This window comes from Anomaloglossus baeobatrachus, chromosome 4 (genome assembly GCF_048569485.1).
Source record: "Anomaloglossus baeobatrachus isolate aAnoBae1 chromosome 4, aAnoBae1.hap1, whole genome shotgun sequence".
Classification (NCBI taxonomy): domain Eukaryota; kingdom Metazoa; phylum Chordata; class Amphibia; order Anura; family Aromobatidae; genus Anomaloglossus; species Anomaloglossus baeobatrachus.
This window is the reverse complement of record NC_134356.1, coordinates 693,151,618-693,177,823: the sequence shown is the minus strand read 5'-3', so window position 1 is coordinate 693,177,823 and position 26,206 is coordinate 693,151,618. Positions and strand designations below refer to the sequence as shown.

The window sequence follows — 26,206 nt, the reverse complement described above, 5'->3', positions numbered from 1 at the left end:
CACATCTAAATAGCGAGCTCTGTTGTTTAGTATTCATTCAGCTGGATAACTGGACTTAAAGGGGTATTCCATCTCGAAGATCCTATCCCCAATATATAGTAGGTGGAATAGCAATAATATCAGCAAATACCAATATTTGGAAATGTAGAATAGTTCTCCTGATTAGGCATGCCCTTACCTCATGAGCAGGGCATTGCAGCTTTGGTAGCAAGAGTTACAACATGGACTGTGCTGCTGTGGACCTGGGGAGAGTGGGTGCAGATTCATTGCACCCAAACTCCTCCCATGGAGGGTCTGCACTCCTAGAAAATGGGGGATACATTCCCTGAGCGTATCCCCCCATATTCTAGACAGTCCAGAGTCATCGTGGGACCCCTTTATTTTTTTTCCTTACAATAAATTGGTGAAAGAGGGAATGTTTTGGGGAGTGTTTTTTCAAAAACATTTTTTTCGTTTATTTGTTTTGTTAGTACTGACAGGTTGTAATGTCGGGTATCCGATAGACGCCATGCCATCACAAACTGCTGGGCGTGATGTCAGGTGACCTTACAGCTAGTATCAACCCAATTTTTTACCCTTTTTGCCACTGCACCAGGGCACTGGTTGAGCTGGGGTGAAGCGCCAGGAGTGGCGCATCTAGTGCATGCGCAACTTCTGGGACGCCTGCGGCCTGCTATTTTTAGGCTGTGAAGGCCCAATAACTATGGACCTTACCACCCTGAGAATACCAGACCACAGCTGTCCGCTTTACCTTGGCTGGTGATCCAATTTGGGGGGGACCCTACTTTTTTTTTGTAATTATTAATATTTATAACATAATTATAAAAAAAGAGCCTGGGGTGAACTCCACATTGGATCCCCAACCACGGTAAAGCTGCCAGCTGTCGTTTTCAGGCTACAGATGTCTGCTTTACCCTAGCTGGCTATCAAAAATGGGGGGACCCAACGTCATTTTTTTTTTAACTATTTTTTTAGATAAAAAAAATTAATGGGCTTCCCTGTATTTTGATTGCCAGCCAAGGTAATGCCAGGCAGATAGGGGTGGCAACCCGAAGCTGTCTGCTTTATCTGCGCTGAGAATCAAAAATACCGCGGAGCGCTACGTCATTTTTTTTAAAGATTTATTTTTACAGCACTGTGATGTCAGGCAATCAAAATACAGGGAAGCCCATTTTGTTTTTAGTTATTTAAATAAATAATTAAAAAAATATGTATGGGCTCCCGCTGCATATTTTGTATTGCTAGCTAAGGGTAATCCAAGCAGCTACTGGCTGCTAACCCCCACTGCTTGGTGTTACCTTCACTGGCAATGGAAAATCCAGGGAAGCATTTTTTTTCTTTTTTTGCCAAAAAACTACAAAAAAATGACGTGAGCTTCGCCATATTTTTGTATGCTAGCCAGGTACAGCAGGCAGGTACGGGCTGCCCCAAACCCCCAGCTGCCTATTTGTACCTGGCTGGGAACTACAAATATAGGGAAGCCCTTTTTTTAATTATTTAATGAATTTCATGAAGTAATAAAAAAAAAAAAATTGATGTAGGCTTCGCCCCATTTTTTTCTAGCCGGGTACAACTAGGCAGCTGGGGATTGGATCCGCAGCACAGGTTAGCCCGAGCTTTCTGGGCCCGTTTCTGCGAATTGCAGTCCGCAGCCACCCCAGAAAATGGCGCTCTCATAGAAGCGCCATCATCTGTCGCTGTATCTAACTCTTCCAGCTGCCCTGATGCCGGTGGCTTGCTGGGTAATAATGATTTCAGTTGATAATATACAGCAAGCCCTAACCCCATTATTACCCAGCGAACCACCCTTCACCAGGTTAGCTGGAAGAGTTGGATACAGCGCCAGATGATGGCGCTTCTATGAAAGTGCCATTTTCTGAGGCGGCTGCAGACTGCAATTCGCAGCAGAGGGGCCCAGAAAGCTCAGGCCAACCTGTGCTGCGGATTCCAATGCCTAGCGACGGTGGCTTTGCTGGGTAATAATGAGTTAATACTGGCTTTGTTTTACTAGCTAGTATTAAGTCAGAGATTCTTAATGTCGGGCACGTTTGACCCGGCCATTAAGAATCTCCAATAAAGGGTTAAAAAAAAGACACCACACAGAGAAAAAAAACTTTAATAGAAATAAATACATAGACACACTTACAGACTCCATGTTTATTACCCCCTCTCAGCCCTCCACGATCCTGCTCTTCTGTCTTTCTCGTTCAACACATTCAGCTCTGCTCCATGAGCAGCACTGCTGCATAGGGGAAGACGCTGCTTCCCGTGCAGCCTTCACTCCGTGAGTGATCAATGCTGCTGGCTGTTAGCGGTAACATTACCGCTGACAGACGCTTTACCATAGCAATGGTGCTCCGATCATGTGATTCCCGGAGCCGCGGTTAGCGGTGACGTCCCGCTAACTGCGTTGCTATAGCAACGGTGATCTCCGTTAATGACCGGCTGTGTCAGCTGGTCCCTAACGGAACAGAGAAGCAGAACGGGGAGTTGACCGTGTCCTAGAGCATGTCGCTGGTACACGGTGATACACAAACGTACACCGTGTACCGGAGAGTGCAATGACAGGACCTAGGACAGCACATGACGTGAAAGCCATGTGACTAGTCTGTAGCCAATGAGATAATAGCCACGTGACTGGTCACATGGCTATTTTGACGGCGTCACGGAAGGTCCTGTTAGTGCTGGTTATCGGGAGGACGCAGCAATTATCGGATGGAATAGCGACAGGAGACAGAGTTTAGGACGCTTCGCGGGCACCGGTAAGTTTTATGGCAATGTTTAATAACTGTATATGTACATTTATAATGTGTTTTTATGTGTTTGTGATTGCCTCCCATTGTTTCCTATTGGTTCGAGTGGTTCGCCTAACCGAACTCGAACGAGACCTCCGTTTGGCGAACCGAACTCGAGCCGAACCACGACTGGTTTGCTCATCTCTACTCAGGAGAAATTTCACAATAAATTTTGTGGTGCATTTTTTTCCTGATACCCTTGTGAAAAAAAGGCTACCTGGTTGAAGCAACAGTTTTGTGGTAATTTTTTTTCTTTTTGTGGCTCAACATTATAAACTTCTGTGAAGCCCCCAGGGGTTCAAAGTGCTAAAAAAAATCTATATAAATTACTTGAGGGGTCTAGTTTCCAAAATAGGGTCACTTGTGGGGGAGCTCCATTGTTTAGTCACCTCAAGGGGTCTCCAAACCCAACATGGTGTCCGCTAATGAGTCCAGCTAATTTTGCGTTCAAAAATTCGAATGGTGCTCCTTACCTTCCAAGCTCTGCTGTGCGCCAAAACAATTGATTTTTACCACATATGAGGTATCGGCGTACTCAGAAGAAATTGTACAATACATTTTATGGTGCACTGTCTTTTTTCTCCCGTGTGAAAATGCAAAGTTTTATGGCTAAATTAACATTTTTCTGTAAAAAAAAAGTAAAATTTTCATTTTTTCCTTCCACATGACTTTGGCTCCTGTGAAGCATCTAAAGGGTTAATAAACTTCTTGGATTTGGATTTGAGCAGTGTGTGGGTTGCAGTTTTTAGAATGGGGTCACTTTTGGGTATTTTCTGTCCCTTAAGCCTGTCAAAGTTACTTGAAATGTGATGTGGTCCCTAAAAAAAATGGTTTTGCAAATTTTGTTGGAGAAATGGGAAATTGCTTATGAACCTTCTAGCTTCCTAAATAAAAAAAAATTGTTTCGATAATTGCGCTGGTGTAAAGTAGACATGTGGGAAATGTTATTTAGTAACTATTTTGTGTGACATATCTCTCAAATTTATGGGCATAAAATTTCAAAGTTTAAAAATTGCAAAATGTTCAAAATTTTCGCCAAATTTCCAAAATTTTCACAAATAAATGCAAAAAATATTGGCCTAAATTTACCACTATCGTGAAGTACAATATGTCACAAAAAAAATAATGTCAGAATTGCCGGAATCCGTTGAAGCGTTCCAGAGTTATAACCTATAAATTGACACTGGTCAGAATTGCAAAAAAATGGCCCAGTCATTAGGGTGTTTTAGTGGCCTGGGGTGAAGGGGTTAAAAGTGAAATGCCAGGCCACAGCCTGTTTGTTGCATGGACCATACCTCCCTGCTCTTTTAATGCCCTATGGGGATGGGGCAATTGATGCTACTGTACTGCTGTCTGCGTGAAAGGATTTTCAATGTCAGGGCTACAACATGGGTCTTCAAGTTTTCTCTTGTGGATAGTGCCAGTCTTCTGGGAGCAAGAGGCCTACATCTGTCACACAAGCATATCTTCATTTTTAAAATTGAAATGCCGAGCCACAGCCTGTGTGTTTCATGGAACATACCTCCTTGCTCTTCTAAGGCAATATGGAGAGGAGGGCAATTAATGCTACTGTAGGGCTGTTTGCTTGAAAGGTTTTTAAATGTAAAAACTCAAAGATAGGTCTCAAAGTTCTCTCTTGTCTGTACTGGCAGTTGTAGACAGCAGCACAAATACACCTGTCTCTCATCAACCTTAATATTTATTGTGTAAAGAAGCTAATGGCTATGTCAAAAGTGTGGTACTGCACTATAAAATGTATTTCTGCTGTTTTGAAAGATTCCGACCACCCCCTGAAGGTATTTTGTCTGCCTTATGTTTGGCCTCCCACTGAATTCAATAAGCTTCGGAAAAGTTTGTTAAAGGTTCAGATTCAGTTCTTGCAACGGTTCAGTGAACGTACCATATGTTCTGGTAGGCTCAGTGAACCGAACTGTGAGATGTTTGATCATCTCTATTTATTAGTAACTATTAAAGAATCAAATAGAAGGAAAATCAACACACTAGACCGATGTGTTTCAAGCATTAATGGTCCCAGCCATCTTGAGTAAGAGTCTTAGTGCTCAAAATGCATAGGTGTACTGAGTTTCTTTATTTTTTTTTAACTTTAATGTTTTGATTTTTTACTAATAAATACTGTTTTTATAGTCCTTTCATGGAGTTTGATGGATTTATATTTACCTTTACCTGATCCTTTATAGTGTGGAAATTAGAATAATTTCTAAAATAGTTTAGAGCTAGCAAAATGGTGTGTAAGGAGGATTAGTGGCAGAAATGAAAGATATCACATATGTAGAACATCCGGTACAGAGCCGATTCCACAATAAATGGACTTGTGCTCTTTATAAAAATTGGTACAGGACAACCAATGTAAGCTGTATTGGGACCTTGTTATGTCACTGTTGGGGAAAGTATATAATGCCTTTTAATATTTTGGTACAACCCTCCTATATATATACTTTTACAAATATGGAATTACTCATTACCCCATCTTCTACCCTAGAGCACCAAGAAACGAGCCCAACCATAGACCACCAGTGTTAGTGACCTTACCCCTCCACATCTTTACATCACCCGGGGAATTTTAATATTAATATTTTTCCTATGTTTTGTTGTCCAATCCTGATTGATTCAGTATTTTAATTTCTTTTTTACTTTCTAAGAAATCCTTTGTTTTACAGCCGTAATGGAGCTGCTCGTGACATTTATTAAACACAATTATCTTTATCTATTCTGAGATGACCAGAAATAAATAAGACACAAGAGAAAATTGATAACAATCTCCATGGAATGACTTTACACAATATCCCAGCTTTAGATTGTGTATATATACTGTATACTCTTCACATGCTGCATCCATTACATAGTCAGTGTGTAATGATGGAGTCCGTGTAATCCGCGCCTCATAATTAATTACACTGGGGATCTTCCTCCGGTCTGGCAGAATTTTCTTAATAGGACAGAAAAAAAATATTTTGAATTTTTTTTCCAGAACATGAAAGTATCTAATGTAAGTAATGTGACCGGAAATGCATTATTTAAATATTCTTATATGACCCGGGCGTTTGGGGATTTATGTCCAAAGATAAATTTCACAATTTAGACTCCTATCCTACAAAAGATATTTTTTTGCTGGTTGACCCTTTACTTTCCCTTTGGTTTTTGCAGGACATATTAGACATTTTATTGTGTATAACTGGAGCTGATAATGTCATTGATATAAAATCTAATGTTAAAATTGTGAATAATGCACCATATTTTGTTCTAATAATACTAATCCAAAAATAAATTCTGTAATTCCTTCATGCACAGTGATGCCTAATGTGTGTATAAGGTCCACCATTGTGCTCAGCAATGACTTGGAGAACAAAAAATTTTTATAATAATCTTATCTCTATAGCTCCAACATATCCAGAAGCATTTTACAATGAAATGTGGACAAGTAAAGACAATGTAAAGTAACCTATGGTTCAGCAGTTACAGGAGGAGTGAGGGACATGTAGCAAAATACAATCTATTAGGAAATGCCTGAGGGAGAAGGGAGGGGAAGCAGAGAGCAGCGGCTGAACACAGCATCGCTGAACGCAGGTGAGTTTAAAAAGCTTTTAATTTTCAATGTCCGTGTTTTTCTGGTACATGTTTCATGGATTAGACCATAGTGTGGTCCATGGGACATCAGTGATGCCAGAAAAAAATGGGAAATGTCTCCATGTGGCGATAATGGACACGCATGTACGCCACACAAAGACATGGTCAGTGAGAAATCACTGATGTGTGCGCAGACCCATTGATTACACTGGTCTACAAACAAAAAAAAATTTCTGGCATGGACTTTAAGAACAGTTTTAGACTAATTTGAGGGTGCTGAATTTAAATCTGATCTTATAATTTCTCTATCACATCACGTTTTTGCGCTATAGGTATATATCCCATTTTCATGAATTCCATGAAAAATATAAGTAGTGTATCAAAAGTGCCAGTTTATACGGTTCACTAAGGTAAATTTAGTTTTCATTTAGTCTCCCAATAAATGTGAGAATATATTTGTTTTCTTTGAACATGCATAATTCCCATTTGTTATGATAAGAAAGTAAACAAACAGTTTTCAACGTACACAACAGTGTGCAGGTACTGTTTTATTTGTTGAAATTTTCAATGAATTTTGATATTTATTGGTTTTATGCTGCTGTTTTTATGTTTGTTATTTGTAAATCAATACCTAAGGTGTGTGGGGGGCAGAAATTCAATGAACAACTCAGGTAGCTAACAACTTTTATCTCTGCAGGATGTTTTGCTGATCTAACAATGGCATCTACATCTAGCAGAAGACAGTGCTCAAATGATCCAAATATTTTACTGTGAAGACTCAGAGGTGCAACATTACTGACTTTGTTAAGACAATGTATTTTGCATACTTCAAGTAAAACTTGGAGACCAAAATAAGCATTGGGCTCCTCCCAAAGTGTGCAAAACCTGTATTGAGAGCTTGAGATCATGGTCTCAAGGAAAGAATGCTAAACTTCAGTTTGGAGTTCCTATGGTTTGGAAAGAACCAAGCAATCATTTAGAAGACTGCTATTTCTGCCTTGTCAATGTAAAAGGTTTCAATAAGAAAAACAAGCAATATTTGCAATACCCGAGTATCCCTTCAGCTATTCGACCAGTTGCTCATAGTGAAGACATACCTGTTCCAAAATATACTGCGCTTCCAGAAAACGTTGACACTGATCTCTCCTCACATTTTTATACTGATGAAGAAGACAGTCCAGATATTTTTCAGCCATGTGATGAAAATTGTGACAAACCAATTCTGTTTACTTAGTTTGCTTTGAATGATCTGGTTAGAGATCTTTATCTATCAAAAGAGTCTGCTGAACTATTGGCTTCAAGACTAGAAGAGAATCGGATGTTGAAACCTGGTACAAGTGTCTCATTTTATTGTAACAGGGAAGCAGAACTGCGTAAGTACTTCCATTCAGATGGCCAGCTTGTCTATTGTACTGATGTTGAAGGGCTACTTCTCTTTATGGGACTTCCAGCATATGATTCAAGGGATTGGAGGCTTTTTATTGATAGTTCCAAAAGAAGTTTATAATGTGTTCTGTTACACAATGGAAATAAGTATGGCTCTGTACCAATAGGTCATTCTGTAAAACTTAAAGAAGAATATAAAAACAACAAGATTGTTCTAGAGAGGTTACAATAAAATGTTCATGGGTGGTTAATTTGTGTTGATTTGAAAATGGTTACCTTTCTTTTGGGTCTGCAAGGAGGGTACACAAAACATTCTTGTTTTCTGTGCTACTGGGACAGTAGAGCTACAGCAGACCACTGGGTGAAAACTGAATGGCCTCAGCGACAGAGTTTGGCATCTGGTGATAAGAATGTCATCCATGATCCTCTAGTGGATAGGAAGAACATTGTCTTTCCTTCCTTGCACATAAAACTTGGATTGATGAAGCAGTTCTTCAAAGCTCTCAATCACAGTGGAGAATGCTTTACCTATATATGTTCAACTTTTTCTGGTCTTAGTGAAGAGAAGAAAAAGGCTTGAATATTTGATGGCCCTCAAATAAGAACACTTATGAGAGACACAAATTTTATCACATCAATGAATGAGACAGAAGAAAGAGCTTGGAATACATTTTGTAATGTGGTGCAGAATTTTTTAGGGAATAAGAAAGCAGACAACTATAAAGAGATTGTGGAAGAGCTACTGAGTCTGCGAAATCTTGGATGTAAAATGAGTATCAAGATTCACTATTTACACAGCCATTTGGACTTTTCTCCAGAGAACCTTGGGGATGTGAGCGAGGAACAAAGGGAGCGTTTTCATCAGGACATTAAAATAATGGAAGAACGGTATCAAGGCCGGTGGGACTCATATATGATGACTGACTATTGCTGGAGCTTGATGAGACACAACCCAGAAGCTGTACATCACAGATCAGCCAAGAAAAGAAAGTTCAAATAACTGACATTTGCCATTCATCTGTGTGCCATATATACCGTATTTTTCGCTTTATAAGACGCACTTTTGTTCAACAAAATTTTGGGGGAAAGTAGGGGGTGCATCTTATAAACCGAATATACGGGGGTGTGTATATATATATATATATATATATATGTATATATATATATACACTGCAAGGTCCAGGGGAGGTGGGGGCGCTGCTGGGGGCAGGTGGGGGCAGCGTTTGATCTCCTGCTCCCGCTCATATAATATGCACAGCTGCTGTCCATCTCCGGTGGTGCTGAAATCGCACCGCAGTGAGGGGCTGGGGCAGTGGTGCATATTATTTGTCCCTGCCCCCCCTGTGATGGCACATGCCCCCCTGTAGTAGATTTGGCCCCCAGGCTGCTGCTCATTCTAAAATAAAAAAGCTTTACTTACTCCCTCCAGCATTTCTCCCCAGTGTCCCTGCTTCCACTGTGATCAGGCATGCAGAGATCTCAGTCTGCTGTGCCGATCACATGACCGGCACCAAGAACCAGGAAGTGGAAGAACAGAAGCACGGAGGGAGCTCAGCGCTGGAGGAGGTAAGGAAAGAGTGTTTTATTATGAGCAGCACAGGGGGACTTGTGCGATCTATATAGGGGCCATGGGCAGCACTATGGGGGCGATATCTAACACAGGGGGACTTGTGCGATCTATATAGGGGCCCTGGGCAGCACTATGGGGGCGATATCTAACACAGGGGGACTTGTGCGATATATAGGGGCCATGGGCAGCAGCATGGGGGCGCTGTTTAACACAGGGGAATGTGTTCAATCCATAGGGGGCCATAACCAGCACAGGGGAATGTATGCAATCCATAGGGGGCCATAAGCAGCACAGGGGAACATGTGCCATCACAAGAGGGCTATATTCAATATAAGGGGGCCATATCCAGATTAAGGGGGCTAATTTTAGGATGGGGGGCTATGAGGGACATATACCCTATATAATTTGTTAGAGGGACACTGGCATTATAAGATGGACCCCATTTAACATTAAAAAAAAAATCTCTTTTCCTTCACCAAATTTGGTGGTGCGTCTTATAATCAGGTGCGTCTTATAAAGCGAAAAATACGGTATGTGATTTTATATTTTATATTTTAACTCTGTAAGTATATTTCGTTTAGTGTACATAGACTTTGTAATGTGTGTTATTTCTTGATTAAAACTATACAAAATGTAGTAACTAAAATCATGTGTTTTTATCATAAAACATTCGATATGAGTAATTTTCATCAAAAATTTAAAATATCTCGAAATCCTGATGTGATAGCCAAAAACGGAGTTCATATTCGTAATCAACAGGCAAAATTGACTTAAAATATGTTTTAAAACCTTTTGCCCGAAAAATTGTGTTGACCTGCATATGTCAGTGATTCTGGTACGTATAAAAATGCAACATATGTACCAGAATCACGTGACGTGTGAAAGAGGCCTAAAAGGGAGATCAGTCAGTAAAAAGCTGCAGTATTCTAGAAAAGTAAGAGTTTTGCAGTTTCAAAGTTGAGAAAAGGTCAAATTCTGGATGTGTTTAGATGCCGGTGATAAGAGTGTGAGAATAATGGGATTTAAGGAATAAAAGAATCTTATACATCAAAAATGTCCTCAGGACACAGAGAATGCTGCTTTGGAGTTACAATGGAACCACCCAAAGAAATAGTTTTATCAGGTATGGGTAAGTTACCAGAGGTAGGAACCAGGAGAAGTCCAGTTTAGCTTCATATGATTCTTTCTTTCCCTTCTGCTTTACAAACAATATATTCTCAGTAAACTGTTTTTTGTTCCCATGCAGCTCTATTACAGCATGATTAGAAGCAAATTAAAAGTTGCTTTTTCCAACCCCAGCCAAAGCTGTGACATTTCTGATATCTCATGCGTATTCTTGATTTTATTTTCCTGACTCAATTTGAATTCTGAATTTTGTCAATTCTTCCATGTTTTTGCAGCATTTATTGACCCATAGAAAGTGACCAAAGTGCTACAAAAATTCAGTGAAAATCCCACCAAACGTATTTTTAGAATAAAGTATTAAAATATCAGGTTTATGCTACTGAAAAAAATGTGGCAACAGCCCTGCGTGTGAACAGAGCCGTAAAGTGATTATTCAATATTAGATAGAGTTGGAGTCAAACAAGCAAATGTTTTGGATGGAGATAAGTTTTAATGTTTTGCTTAAGATGTATTTTGCATGATACAAGTGAATGAGAACCCAGAGAACAAGTAACACTGTTTTTTTTTTGGTTGGATAAATATTTTTTTTTCTTTATTTTACATAGTTGGAAGTAAGAGACGCACACAGGTCACTTAATAAATGTATGTAAAATATTTGTTTCATGGACAAGATATTTCATAGTTCAAATTTAGTCTAGAAATGTCAATCACAATTATTTTAAGAATTATATAAAATACATAATCATTTATAACTTCATTTGAACTTCAAAAGAAAAATAATTGTTGGTCCAAAGGTTAGATAGGAAATATTTAATAAAGCAGTAGCCTGGTACAGTCTGTAACAAGTAAGAATTTATCCAGACTGGAGACTAAATTAAATTCTTGGCTTGTGTTTTTCTCTAGATGCCGGAGAACAATCTGACAGTAGTGAAGGAATTTTTTCTCTTAGGCTTTAAAGGCAGCGAGAATCTGAGAATGTTTTTGTTCTGTCTTCTCCTAATGGTTTACAATGTGACAATCTGTGGGAACCTCCTGATCATCACCCTGGTGTCCACCAGCAAGATCCTCCACACTCCGATGTACTTCTTCATCTCACAACTGTCCATCACTGACATCTTGTTGCCCACAGACATTGTCCCCAACTTGCTCCATATCCTGATGAATAATGGAGCGACCATAACATTTATTGGCTGTATGGCCCAGTTGTATTTCTTCTGTATTGCTGAAGCTTCCGAATCTCTTCTCCTCACAGTGATGTCCTATGACCGATATGTGGCCATCTGTAAACCCCTCCATTACGTCTCTATCATGACAGGCACATTGTGTGTGAAGTTGGTCATCACCTTCTGGTTACTCAGTTTCGTAATTTCATTTATTTATGTTATAATAATATCAGGGCTAAAATTCTGTGGACCGAACATTATTGACCATTTCTTCTGCGATCTTGTTCCCTTACAGGACATTTCTTGTTCTGATACATTTCCTATAAAAGTACAGATATATTTATTAAGCATACCACTCGTGGGTATTCCCAACCTAATAATTATTATTTCTTATATAAAGATTGTCCGTGTCATTCTACAGATACAATCTAATGTCAGTAGACAGAAAGCCTTCTCCACCTGCAGCTCCCACCTCACCGTGGTCTCCATATTTTACATGAGTCTCTTGAGTGTGTATACTGTTCCAAAAAGTGGACAAGCATCCAACATTAATAAATTCCTATCACTATTATATACTGTATTTACTCCACTGATAAATCCCATAATATACAGTTTTAGAAACAGAGATATTAAGAAAGCCGTGCAAGAAATCATTCCGAAATATATGTAACCAATTTTACTTGTTCATAAAAAATATGAAAAAAGAATGAGAATAATTATTTTAGACTTATAATAAATCCAGCTATCTATAAACAATTATTTATGTGGAGATTAGTTATGAGTGAGCACTACTGTGCTCGGGTGCTCAGTACTCAAAAAGAACATCGGCGCCGACAGATGTGAATCGAGTCCTGAGTAAAGATGAGCGAACCTCTCAAGGTTTGGTTTGCCGAGCCCAACCGAACAACTACTACGTTCATTAAATCTTTATCAAGCAGTACTGCAAACCTTTATCAAACCTTTTCAAACCCCATTAGACTGAATGGGAGGCCAAACAAAAGGCAGACAAAATGCATTTAGGGGTCGAAAAACTTCCAAAACAGTAAAAATATTTGTTTACAGTGCAGCATCACTGTTTTTGCATAAGGATTAGCTTCCTAGACTATTGACATAAGAAATATAGAGGTGGATGAGAGACAGGCATAGGGTTGGTGCTGCCTGCCCATGCCAGTAAAGAAAAGAGACAACTTTGAGAACCATCTAGTAGTCTCGAAATTCAAAATCCTTTCAAGCGAACAGCAGTACAGTAGTATCTTTTGCCCCCCCTCCCCATAGAAATTTAAAAGAGCAAGGAGGCATGGTCCATGCAACAAACAAGCTGTGGCCCAGCATTTCAGTTTTAAAAATAAAGATATGCTAGATTGAGTGGTGTAGGCCTCTTGCTCCAAGAAAACTGGCACTACCCAAAAGACTTAACTTCGAGACAGATCTTGGAGTCCCAACATTTAAATGCCTTTCAGGCAGACAGTAGTACAGTTGCATCAATTGCCCCTCTCCAAACAGGGTCTTAAAGGAGCAGGAAGGTATGGTCCATACAACACACTGGATGTGGCCAGGCATTTAGATTTTAAAAATCATGAGATACGTGACAGAAGCCTGGCAGTACACTATCGTCTAGTCTGCACAGTGTGGAACTGAAGTGGCAAAGTCACTGGACATCCACGACTTTCAGGAGACAGCCAAATGTGGTTATCTGTCAATATACTAGCAGCAGCACTAAAGACACGTTCTAAGAGAAATCTGGCTGCCGGGCAGGAAAAAACTCCCAAGGTCAAAACTAGCAAGCTCAGACCACTCTTCCTTTTTTGAATACCAAAATGCAAAAGAGCCCAATTCCCTCCTTATGGCATCAATGTTGAGCTCTAGATACTCCTGCACCATCCTCTTCATTCGTTCATGATGTGTCAGACTTCTAATCTGTTCTTCTGGTGCATGCAATGGTGTAAAACATTTGTGGCACATGTCACAGAAATTGCTTCTAAAACTTGAACTTCTGCTGCTAATGTTTCTGCGTTGATGACGCAATGTTCCCATGGTTGGAATTGTAGAACTGTGATGCACGCACTGTGGCTCACTGCTGTAATGTGGAAAACTAATGCTAAGATGATCTACAAGCTTGTAAAGATACCCAGGCATCTGCGCGTCCCTTTCCAGGGGTGGAAGCATCTTGCCAAATTGATTCTTGTACTGTGGATTTAACAGAGTGACAACCCTTCGACGGGATCAATATCTTCTTCGTCTCCGGAGTTTTCTGCCTCATCACCTCTTGCGCCTCCACTTGTATCTCAGCTCCTGCACCTTCATTTCCACTTTGTCTGTTACTATGAACCCACCTTGATTGATGGACTTTACCCTATTGTGACATTTGCCTGTGCAATGACTGTCCGGACTTAACAGGAATGGTATCCCTTCCTCATCCTCCTCTGCTTTCTCCTCTTCCTCTGTGACCCCCACCTCCTCCCGCAGACTATACAAAGTGTGCTCCAACTTGTAGATGAGCATAATAGTGATGCTGATCATGGCATTGTCAATGCTAACATCTTTATAGCCATTTTGAAACTGTGTAGGAAGTTGCAGAGGTCCTTCATCTGTGCCCACTCTGCAATCCTGATTTGCCTCACATCCGTACTGCATTGTCCAAGGTTAGGCACCATGGCATAGTGCACCAGTGCTGCTGCTAGGGCTACAGTCACTGCAACACGTGCAGAGTGCAACTCCATCATGTCATCACTCCACATATCAACTGGTTAACTAGTAAGCTGAAAGTCCTTGGTAGCATTGCAAGACAACTAGCCGTGGGATGCGAACAGTGCAAGTGAGCACACACCGAGCGTGCCTTCTGCAGCAGTGCATCTAGCCCCGGGTAGTGGGCTAGAAATTTCTGTATAAACAGGTTCAAGAAGTGCACCATGCAAGGCACTTGATGGATGTTGCCCAGGCGTAGGGCAGCTAGCAGGTTTGCACCATTGTCACACACGGCTTCCCTGGTACCAGGTTCATGAGATATATGATTTCTGTATGCATGCGTTTAACAAGTGAGAAAATTTTCTACAAAATGATGTGAATTTTGTTTATTTTTGTTTATCATGTTTACAGTGTGAAATATTTTGAAGAAGGTCTAATATGACCGAAACGTTATATTGATTGTCACACAAAATACTACGCCTGTCAATAATTTTGTTTTTTTGCAATTCCACAAGTTTGAGTGCTGGATCTTATTTAATTGTTTATGGAGTTGGACCCTATTCGAGCTCCAAACAAAGTTTAAAAGGAGTGCCGTATTTTGTAACCAGAATTGAATACAAACACAGCCAGAGTTGTGGAGAGGATGAAGTGCATCTCATGTTTGCATCACTATGTGTTTGTGCACACATTGCAACTTTAGCATCCTCGCCTCCTCCTCCTCTTCCTCGTCATCTGCTGAGCTACCTAACTTAGCCAACCGCAAGTTGCTCGGTATACGACATATTGTAGCACAGTTTATAAATGAAGCAATGTTATATTTTTTGTGTTCATCATCTGTGAATGTTAAGGTTTTTTTCATATATGGGCATAAATGGCAGCGGCTACTATTACATTTATATTAACCTGTTGTTTTAAGCCAGGTTTCTATGGGCTTCCTGGATATGTACAGAGATAGAGATATGATTTTTCCTATGTTTGTGGACCGACGAGCCACAACATTAATCCCATTGGTGAAAATGTCAGATAATATGGGATCTTAGCAAAGCATAGGGGTCAATTGATAAAATATTGTTTTGATATTTTGAACATTTTTACTGTATGGTGTGGAAAATACAATTTTATTGCTCCAAGTGGTAGGTTTTTGTTTTTTTTTATCACCTGATAGTAAGTCAGATCTGCTCTTATTATCGGTTATTTGGATGGCTCTATTTAATATGGTATGGGAGTAGCCTCTATTTAATAAACGTGATTGTATACGTTCTTTTACATGATTGTATGCTGTTTCAGTTGAACAAAGTCGTCGAGCTCTCAAAAATTCCCCAACGTGTAAGTTACGTCTAGTTTGAGGGGTATGACTACTATGAGCATGTAGTATTGTATTACCGCTGATTGGTATTGTATTACCGCTGTGATGTTCCTCTCCACAGAGAGGTATTTCCCAAATCTCTATTGTGAATCTTACCCCTGAGTGTGACGACATGGACTCTCATGGGTTAAAGTTTCTTAACATTCAGCCTGACGTATTGTTCTTTTGTGTATTAACTTATGTTTGCTTAGCTATTGTTTCTCCAGACCCTTCCAGTAATCATTGTAATGTAGTTGCGTATTGCTAATGTAATTACCTTAGTAGCCATTGTCTAGTCGGTGACTTGCAGACTCCATGTAGATATCCTCAGTCTTCCTACCCACATCATTTAAATGAACATTATCCATGCAGCTTCCTGAGCATATAACATGCGCTCTTTCTTGGCATAAGTACCTATGACTAAGGACTGCTTTTAATTTTACCGTCCGAAACGCCTAAGGTGTTTCATGCACTTTTCCCCATCCCTCTGCTAATACATACGTCTCTTGTATTTTTTTTATGCCTATTTTTCAAAAAAGTGGAATTTTTAACCATGGAATGTGATGTTGGATCTGACCCTTTCTCTAACTATGACTGACTACAGCCTGGCCTCCTGATGGATCACGAGCACGCCTAGTACTGCTGCACAGAGCTATATGGTAAGCTGGAGTTTCTCTTATATTATACTTTATGAGTTCGCATTCTGCCAGATGTAGAGTTTTACACAATTTTATTTTTTATTTTTATCCTTTTTTTTATTTTTTTGATTATAATGTAATGTGATATACATAAAATCTTGATGTAATGTAAATCAGATTTATTTATTAGGATTTCTGCTAATAGTTTTAACTTTTATTATATTGTATTGTAAAGGAAACATGTCATGTTATTTTTTATCTGTTACCTAGTGCACCCTATTTTGTGTTTTAGATGGCTATATAAAGCCTCCATTGTACAGTGTAACCATGTACTTGTGTGATTTATCTGAGGAAGGAGATGTGATCTCCGAAACGTGTAATAATAAAATCACGATTTACCTATTACTGCTGTCCATCCTCTTATGACCGAGCGGGAATCCACTTCTATTTGATTGTTTGATGCTAACCATCCTCATGGTGCCTGATGCAGCCGTAACCTGCACGATTTCAAAAGTAGTTGTGACTATTTTCACAACTGCATGATGTGAGCGCATCTGATACTACCTACAAATGTTCTTTAACGTTAGTACCCAATTAACGCCTTATGTCAATACAAACCGCAGCCTCTGCTCACTCACTGAGTGATTAGACTGCACGGGAGCAGCAGCGTCTTCATCCCATGCAGTGCTGTCTGATGTAGCAGAATTGCATTGGTTGAACGAGAAATAAGACAAAGGACCAGGATCGTGGAGGGGTGAGAGGGAGTAATAAACATGGAGTCTCTAATAGAGTTGAGCAATGTTCGAGGTTCCAGGTTCGCTAATTTCATGTTCGAGTGATTTTGGGGGGTGCTCGAGATCGAACTTGAACTCAAGCTTTTTGCTAAAAGCTCAACAGTTCCAGTTACGCTCGAGAACGGCTTGATCAACAAAAAGCTTAGCTAGTTACTAGCTGGCTTTTCACTGTAATAGTGTGAGTCACTCTGATTCACGCTACTATCAAATTTCAGCGTAAAGTGTGCTGGGGGGACGCCATTTAGATCTGTGCTGCTGCATAGTGCTGAGAGAATGCCGATTGCCATTTCTTTTTTTTTCTTTCCTAACCGCGCATACAGTGGGGCGGGCCAGCATGTCAGCCAATCACAGACACACAGACAGCTAAGTAAATTCTTTCCAGACAAGCAAGGCCATGTGTCATAGGCTGTGCATGTTACATGTCCTTGCCTTATAAGACACGTCCATTTTTCAATTCACCGCCATTATCTGCCTTCTCTGTGTGGGTGACAGTCACCGGTCACACTGCTGCTGCCACTCCTGCTTTGTGCACTATAGACATAGTGCAAGCTACACAGCGCTGTAGGGATTAGGGACTGCTGGTTATTTCAGCTCTTTTCAGGGCTAATTTTCAGACTTTCAAAGCCATAGATGCTAGGCAGGTCCGTTGAAACGCTGTGTACAGCTTTAGATAACAGTGTCTGTGTACCTCAGCTCAGGGAATTCCTTGCTGCATTTTATCATTAGCAGGGATAGAAAGTGAGGCTTCCTTTCCTGTCCTAGTACACACAGAATCTGGTCACTCTACCCACCTGCCCAGTTTTGCCACGCTTTTTTATTTGCCAAAAGAGCTGAAACTTTTTCTGCCATCCTAAAAGTGTCTGGAATACTAAGTTAGTGTTCCTTTCCTGTCCTGGAACCCACAAACCCGGGCACTGTACCCACCTGCCCAGTTTTGCCACGCTTTTTTATTTACCCAAAGAGCTAACATTTTTCAGCCATCCTAAAAGTGTCTGGAATACTAAGCTAGTTTTCCTTTCCTGTCCTGGTACCCACATAACCCGGGCACTGTACCCACCTTCCCAGTTTTGCCACGCTATTTTATTTGCCCAAAGAGCTGACACTTTTTCTGCCATCCTAAAATTGTCTGGAATACTAAGTTAGTGTTCCTTTCCTGTCCTGGTACCCACAGAACCCGGGCACTGTACCCACCTGCCCAGTTTTGCCACGCTTTTTTATTTGCCAAAAGAGCTGAAACTTTTTCTGCCATCCTAAAAGTGTCTGGAATCTTAAGTTAGTTTTCCTTTCCTGTCCAGGTACCCACAGAACCCGGGCACTGTACCCACCTGCCCAGTTTTGCCACGCTATTTTATTTGCCCAAAGAGCTGACAATTTTTCTGCCATCCTAAAAGTGTCTGGAATACTAAGTTAGTGTTCCTTTCCTGTCCACTGACCCACAGAACCCGGGCACTCTACCCACCTGCCCAGTTTTGTCACGCTATTTTATTTGCCCAAAGAACTGACACTTTTTCTGCCATCCTAAAAATGTCTGGAATACTAAGTTATTGTTCCTTTTCTGTCCTGGTACCCACATAACCCAGGCACTGTACCCACCTGCCCAGTTTTGCCACGCTATTTTTTTTGCCCAAAGAGCTGACACTTTTTTGTGCCATCCTAAAAGTGTCTGGAATACTAAGTTAGTGTTCCTTTCCTGTCCTGGTACCCACATAACCCGGGCACTCTACCCACCTGCCCACTTTTGCCACGCTATTTTATGTGCCCAAAGGGCTGACATTTTTTGTGCCTTCCAAAAAGTGTTTGGAATACTAACTTAGTGTTCCTTTGTTGTCCACTGACCCGCAGCACCCGTGCATTGTACCCACCTGCCCATTTTTGCCACGCTATTCTAATTGCAAACTGTGCTGCCACTGTTAGGGCCATACTAAAATTTTCTGTGATAGTCAGTGTTGGTTCTTCAGCTGTCAATAAAGCTAGATCACCTCTGCATTGTGCTCATCTGTCCATTTTTGCTACGCAATTCAAATTGCAAACTGTGCTGCCACTGTTAGGGCCATACTAAAATTGTCTAGTACAGTCAGTGTTGGTTCTTCAGCTGTCAATAAAGCTAGACCACGTCTGCAATCTACACCACCTCTCAATTTTTGCTACCACATTTTAAGTGTCCAATCTTGTCGCTAACAAAATGAGTGGCAAAAGGACAGATGGTGGTGGAAAGGGGAACAGGCGTGTTGCAAATGGGAAAAAAAAAATTGTGTCCGTGTGGAAGGTGGGAAAGCTACATTAGCATCTGCTGAGGATAGGTCATCTTCCAGCAAAAGTAAGATGTCTACTACTTTCCGTTGGCAATCCGATGTGCTCCCTTTTTTAAGGGTTCGAACAACTGTAACAAAGGTAGATGATGCACAAAAAAAGAACATGCTTGAATGGATCTCAAGTGCTCCAACAAGTGGCCTCTCCTCCACCTCAACTTCAACATCCAAAAAACAACAGTCCTCTGAGTTGTCATCCCAATCGCACTTTATTTTTCCCAGCTGTCAAGTCTCTACCCGCCCTGCAGAGTATGGTGTAACAGAGATGGCTGAGTCTGCAGAGCTGTTCAATCACACTGTGAATCAGAGGTCTTTTCCCAAGCTAAAGTGAGTACAGACCAGGAAATGTTCTGCAGTGATGCCCATAATCTTTGTGAGTCAGATTCAGGCCCTGATGACCAAGGTTTTGAGCATAATGTAGACCCTCATACCCAAACTGTAACATCTGTTGGTGGAGACAATGAGGAACATACTGATGATGATGAGACGCAGATACCAGATTGGGATGACAACCTAACTATTCAGTCAGGGCAGGAAGAGGTTAGGTCTGAGGGTGAGGGGAGTGCAAACACAACGCTTGATGATGAAGTTCTAGATTCCACTTACTGTCACCCACTGTCAGGCACTCGAGGAGATCACCAAAGGCGGTGGAGGAAGATGCATTTGACGACGAAGTTACCTTACACCTTTCTGGACAGAGTTGGAGTACGGAAAGCACGTCATCATCTGCATCCTCAGCCACAACTCTGCCTCTGAGCACAAGTCAGGGTGGATCTGCAGGTCACATGGACTCTAAGCTTTGCCTAGCCTGGTGTTACGGTTGCTGTGGCTCTGGAGACTATGTCCGGATTTCTTGCTACTGCACATGTGCAAGCGCTGGAGACTAAGTCCTATCTTGGAGCCATTGCACATGTGCGGGTGACATCATCGCTGACACGAGGTCACATGTCTCTGACACCTTCTAAGCTGATTGGCCTTTGGTCATGTGCTTGTGACACGTGGTCACATGTCTCTGACACCTTCCATGCCGATTGGTCGCTGGTCATGTGCTTGTGACGCTTTGCTCGGTGATAGGCCAGCGTGATGTCATTGCTGTCATTCTGGCAGCGGATTGGCTCTGGTGTCCTCCATCTTGGATGAGGCACAGAGTCTATATAAGACCCTGACGCACGCCGCCCGGCGCTCAGTCCTCTTGGTTCATGCATGAGGGTAGACGCCCTGTGCACGTCCCTCTAGGCATCTCTCTGTCTATGTTAGGTGAGCGCTACCGGCAGGGTAGCGTTCTTATACCTTACAGCTTCGGCTGCAGTCCGTATCCTTACCTCTTAGTGGAGTGGACATAGGCAGGTGCCTGAGGCACATGGTCTGGCTGGGCCTTGTGATTCTACTCGTAGGTGGACGTTGCCGCTAGGGTAACGTTCCTTATACTGCATCTCGCAGTTGTTCGTATCCTCGCACACTAGGGGAGCGAACAGAGGTAGGAGCTTTGTGTGGCTTATGCTGCTGTCTGTCTCTTTTGCACCACTAGAAGAGCGGACCTAGGCAGGTGCCATATCTAGTGGTTTGTGTCCTCGCACACTAGTGGAGCGAACGCAGGTAGGAGCTTTGTGCGGCTTACACTGCTGTCCATCTCCTGGCACCACTAGAGGAACGGACCTAGGTAGGTGCCATTTCCCACTCACTGCCTTTGTCTCTGTGATCATTAACAGAGACCATTCCACACACCCTCCAAGTAAGGGAGGAATTGCCTTATTTACTAATTATATTCCTCTGTGAGATTAACAGAGGTATTGCACTCTGCCATAGTCTGCAGCAGAGTCTTTGCACGGTGGACCCTGACTGTCTGATATTCCTTTAGGTTTTATTATCAGACAGCCCCCCGTAACACCTGGTCCTTTTTTGACCTTGCAAAGGATCTCCCATATCATGTGATCTGTAAAATTTGTCGGCACCCTATAAGTAGAGGCCAAAACCTCACCAGTTTGACAACTTCTTTCATGAATCGTCACATGAATAACAAGCATAAGTCCCAATAAGAAGCTCACCATGCTGCAATGCGGCTTAGCGGAGCAGGCCAAACACCGTCTGCCCCTTCAAGTTCCTCCCCACGCTCTTCATCTTCTATGACTGTGGGGACAGCTGTCACACCTGTTTTTCCATGCAGACATTCCACCACTTTAACCGCAACAGGCAGTTTGCTTGGCAGGTCATCAGTTGATTTGGAAGGGGAAACAAATGCTGGTGTAGAGCTCGCTCAGACATCGAGAGCACCAACTTTGGATGAAGGCAACATCATGTCTCCGCCTGCACTTACCTCACAGACCTGCATTTTTCCAGGGACACCCTACTAACCACCATCTCCGCACAGCAGCCAGATCTCGGTCATCAGATGTGGACAAATAAAAGGCATTTTCCTCCGAGCCATGACAAAGCTAAGAGGTTGACTTTATCCCTCTGTAAGCTCTTGGCTACCCAAATGCTGCCTTTCTGCCTGGTAGACACAGAGGATTTTAGGGACCTTATGTCTGTCGCAGTGCCCTAGTAGCAAAAACTGTGGAAATAAAGCACACATAAGGTTTTAACCGATAGAGATAGGTGCAGGGAATAGGACATGTACTCACTTGCTTCAGTTGTGACAGGCACAACTCCTTGTCAGCACGGAAAATGGTAAATGAGTACAAAAGTGGTCAGCTGCAGCCCAGATATTGCAACAAGATGGGGGATGATCAAAAGAAATCGGGTTAAATGCTGCGCTAAAAAAAACAATCCAAAGATATATCGTGGATTCCTTTTCTTTATTTTCACAGGTCAACACGTTTCAAATGCATCTCCGCCTTCTTCATCAGGACAAAAATTAGAAAAGCATAACACATTCTGCATGCAGATGATACATATATACAACTGAAGTAGCCTCGTTTAAATAGGTGACATCAGCTTGCTGATGACTAAGAGTAACATGGGGAGGGCAGGAACATATAGACAAAAAAAAAAAGGGGAAAAAGAAAAAAGAAAAAAAGAAAAGAAAGAGAAAAAAAGGGAGAGAGGGGAGAGAAATAGAAACAAGAGCAAGGAGAAGATTTTTTCCTTTTTGATTTCTCCTTCTTCTCCTTGCTCTTGTTTCTTTTTCTTTTTCTCTCCCCTCTCTCCCCTTTTTTCTCTTTCTTTTCTTTTTTTCTTTTTCCCCCTTTTTTTGTCTATATGTTCCTGGCCTCCCCATTTGACTCTTAGTCATCAGCCAGCTGATGTCATCTCTTTAAACGTGGCTACTTCAGTTGTATATATGTATCCTCTGCATGCAGCATGTGTTATGCTGTTCTTTTCTAACTTTTGTCCTGATGAAGAAGGCGGAGATGCCTTTGAAACACGTTGACCTGTGAAAATAAAGAAAAGGAATTCACGATATATCTTTGGATTGTGTTTTTTAGCCCAGCATTTAACCCGATTTCTTTTGATCATCCCCCATCGCAGTACCCTAGTACCAGATGCCCAGTCACCACTACTTCTCCAAGAAAGGTGTGCCTGCGCTACACCAGCATGTCGCACACAACATCACCGCTTCCTTGAGAAACTCTGTGTGTGACAGGGTTCATTTCACCACCGATACTTGGACAAGTAAGCATGGCCAGGGGCGTTACATGTTGCTGACTTGGCACTGAGTAACTATGGTGATAGATGGAGAAGTGTCTGGTTATCAAGTCTTCCTGTCCCCAAGACTTGTGAGTCAAACTGATGTATGTCGAACTTCCTCCACTGCTTCTGCCTCCTCAACCTCGTCTGGATCCTCCACCTCCGCCCCAAACCTGCCTGGTCAGGCCACCCGCGTTGTAACTGCGCACAAGGAATCCCACACACCTTCTTACTATGCTGGCAGCAGCTCAATGGTATCAGGCAATCTTTACCTTGAAATGTCTTGGAAATAAGAGTCACACAGCGGAGGAGTTGTGGTCATCTCTTTCTATCAAGTTTCATAAATGGTTGTCTCCACTCAACCTGCAGCCAGGGAAGGCCAAGTGCCACAATGCTGCAAACCTGGTTATGGCCCTACGCCAGGACTAGGTGACACACGTGCCTTGCATGGCTCACGTGTTGAACCTTGTTGTCCAGCAATTTTTAACCCACTATCCCTGCCTAGATGGGCTTCTGCACAGGGAACGGTCACTCTATGCTCATTTCCGCCGTTCAACTGCCACAGCTCACGGACTTGCATCGCTCCAGAAGTCTTTTGGCCTGCCGGTTCATCGCCTGAAATGAGATGTGCCGACATGCTGGAATTCGACTCTCCACATGTTACAGCGACTGTGGCAGCACTGCCTAGCCCTGGTGCAATATGTTATGACGTATAGCCTGGTCCAACGAGATGCAGAGGTGGGGCAGATCACCCTGATGGAGTGGTCTCAGATCAAGGACCTATGCACCCTTCTGCACAGTTTCGACATGGCGACGAATATGTTTAGCGCAGACAATGCCATTATTAGCATGACAATTCAAGTCATTTACATGCTGGAGCACACGGTATACACTTTTCGGAGTAAAGGGGTGGGACAAGAGGAAGGGGAGGAGTTACAGGAGGATTCATATGCGTGAGGGATACCAACATCTACAAGGTCCAGTTCATGATCACCAAGGCAGCAGGCATGGGACGGTGGGGAGAGGGATTAACAAGGGCGCATGGTAGCAGCCGAAATGTTGAGGAAGGTGCAGGAAACCAGGAAGAAATGGAGGACGAACTATCGATGGGCATGGAAGACTCAGCAGATGAGGGAGACCTTGATCAAATTTCGGTTGAACGAGGTTGGGGGGAGATGTCAGAGGAAGAAAGCACGGTTATCACCTCGCCGCCACAAACACAGCAAGGACTTTGTCCTCCTGGATGCGCAAAACACATGAGCGCCTTCTTGCTGCACTACCTACAACATGACCCTCGGATTGTCCGAATTAGAAGTAATGATAACTACTGGGTTTCCCAACTCTTAGATCCCCGGTACAAGTCAAAATTTTGCGAAATTTTTCCAGCCATAGAAAAGGACGCACGTATACAGGAGTATCAGCAGAAGCTGTTACTCGATCTTAGCTCGGATTTTACACCTAACACCAGTGGTGCACAGAGCGAATCTCCTAGTTGTAACGTGACAAACAGGGGATTGTCTCATCATCAACAGTCAAACCATACCAGCAGCACCGTATCTGGTGGTAACAGCAATTTTATTAAATCGTTTCTTAATTTTTTTAGACCATCCTTTGCAAGGCCACAAGAGACAAGTCTGACACATAGTCTTTGGCTGGAGAGGATGATACAGGAGTATCTTCCAATGAACATCGATGCCATGACTTTGCAATGGGAGCCTTGCTCATTTTGGGCTTCAAATCTTGAAAAATGGCCTGAGCCACTTATGCCTTGGAGATCTTGTCGTGTCCAGCTGTCAGCGTTGTCTCTGAACGTGTCTTCAGTGCTGCTGGGTGTGTGCTGACTGATAAGCACACGCGTCTGTCCAGTGACAATGTGGACAGACAAACGTTCACAAGATGAACAAGTCATGGATCCACCAGGAATTTACTACCCCTGTGTCATCCTGGGGAGAGTAAAGGCTGGCGTATTTTGGAATGTGCTTGATGCAAATGTACCTGTCAAGTTTCCAACTAGGGCACAACTGCTGCCACTGAAGGGGTGGGTGTGTGTGGGGCCCAATTGTAGGAAAAAAGGGAGACTCTGCTTGGAGTTCGCTTGCTTGATGTGTTTTTAAAAATTACATAGTTACATAGTTACTTAGGTTGAAAAAAGACCTAGGTCCATCTAGTTCAACCTTCCTCCACCAGTTCTACATTTAGATGAACAAATCATGGATCAGCAAGGACTTTGCTAACCCCGTGTCATCCTGTGGACAGTTAAGGCTGGCATATTTTTGAATGTGCTTGATGCAAATTTTGCTGTCAAGTTGGCAACTAGGGCACAAGTGATGGTGTCTGTGGGGCCCAATTTTTGGAAAAAAGGGAGACTCTGCATGGAGTCCCTTTGCTGTGCTTTTAAAAATGATCCAAGATGAACAAATCATTGATTAGCAAAGACTTTGCTACGTACCCTGATGTCATCCTGGGGACAGTTAAGGCTGGCGTATTTTGGAATGTGCTTGATGCAAATGTACCTGTCAAGTTTGCAACTAGGGCACAAGTAATGCCACAGAACGGGTGTCTGTGAGGCCCAATTATTGGAAAAAGGGAGATTCTGCTTGGACTCCCTTTGCTGTGCTTTTAAAAATGATCCAAGATGAACAAATCATGGATCAGCAAAGACTTTGCTACCTACCCCGGTGTCATCCCGGGGATAGTTAAGGCTGGCATATTTTGGAATGTGCTTGATGCAAATGTACCTGTCAAGTTTGCAACTGAGACACAAGTGATGCCACTGAAGTAGTGTGTGTGGCCCAATTATTGGGGAAGAGGGAGACTCTGCTTGGATTCCCCTTGCTGTGTTTTGCATGATTTTAGAAGGGCATGACATGCCTATATCTGTTTCTCCTCCTCTTTTTACTCGTCCAACTGTTTTGTTTTCGCATGAGTATATGTCCTTGTCACGTTCCCATGTGTTTGTGTTGTCTTGGGAGTTGTTTGTCACCTTTTGGACACCTTTAAAGGTGTTTTCTGATTTTTTTTATGTGTTTGTGATTGCCTCCCATTGTTTTCAATGGGGTTCGAGAGGTTCGTCGAACGGCTCGACGAACCAAACTCGAACGCGGCTTCCATTTGACGAACCGAACCGAACTCGAGCCTCTAGAGGCTCGCTCATCTCTAGTCTCTAAGTGTGGCTGCGTATTTA

General features: G+C 42.2%; 1 protein-coding gene across 1 annotated transcript; it reads left to right on the top strand.

The window, feature by feature from the left end:
- Positions 1-11,364: 11,364 nt before the first annotated feature.
- On the top strand, positions 11,365-12,294 carry LOC142302981 (olfactory receptor-like protein I9). The gene has a single exon (XM_075344082.1). It carries the CDS (start codon positions 11,365-11,367, stop codon positions 12,292-12,294), a length of 930 nt encoding a protein of 309 aa, XP_075200197.1.
- The last annotated feature ends 13,912 nt before the right edge of the window (positions 12,295-26,206 follow it).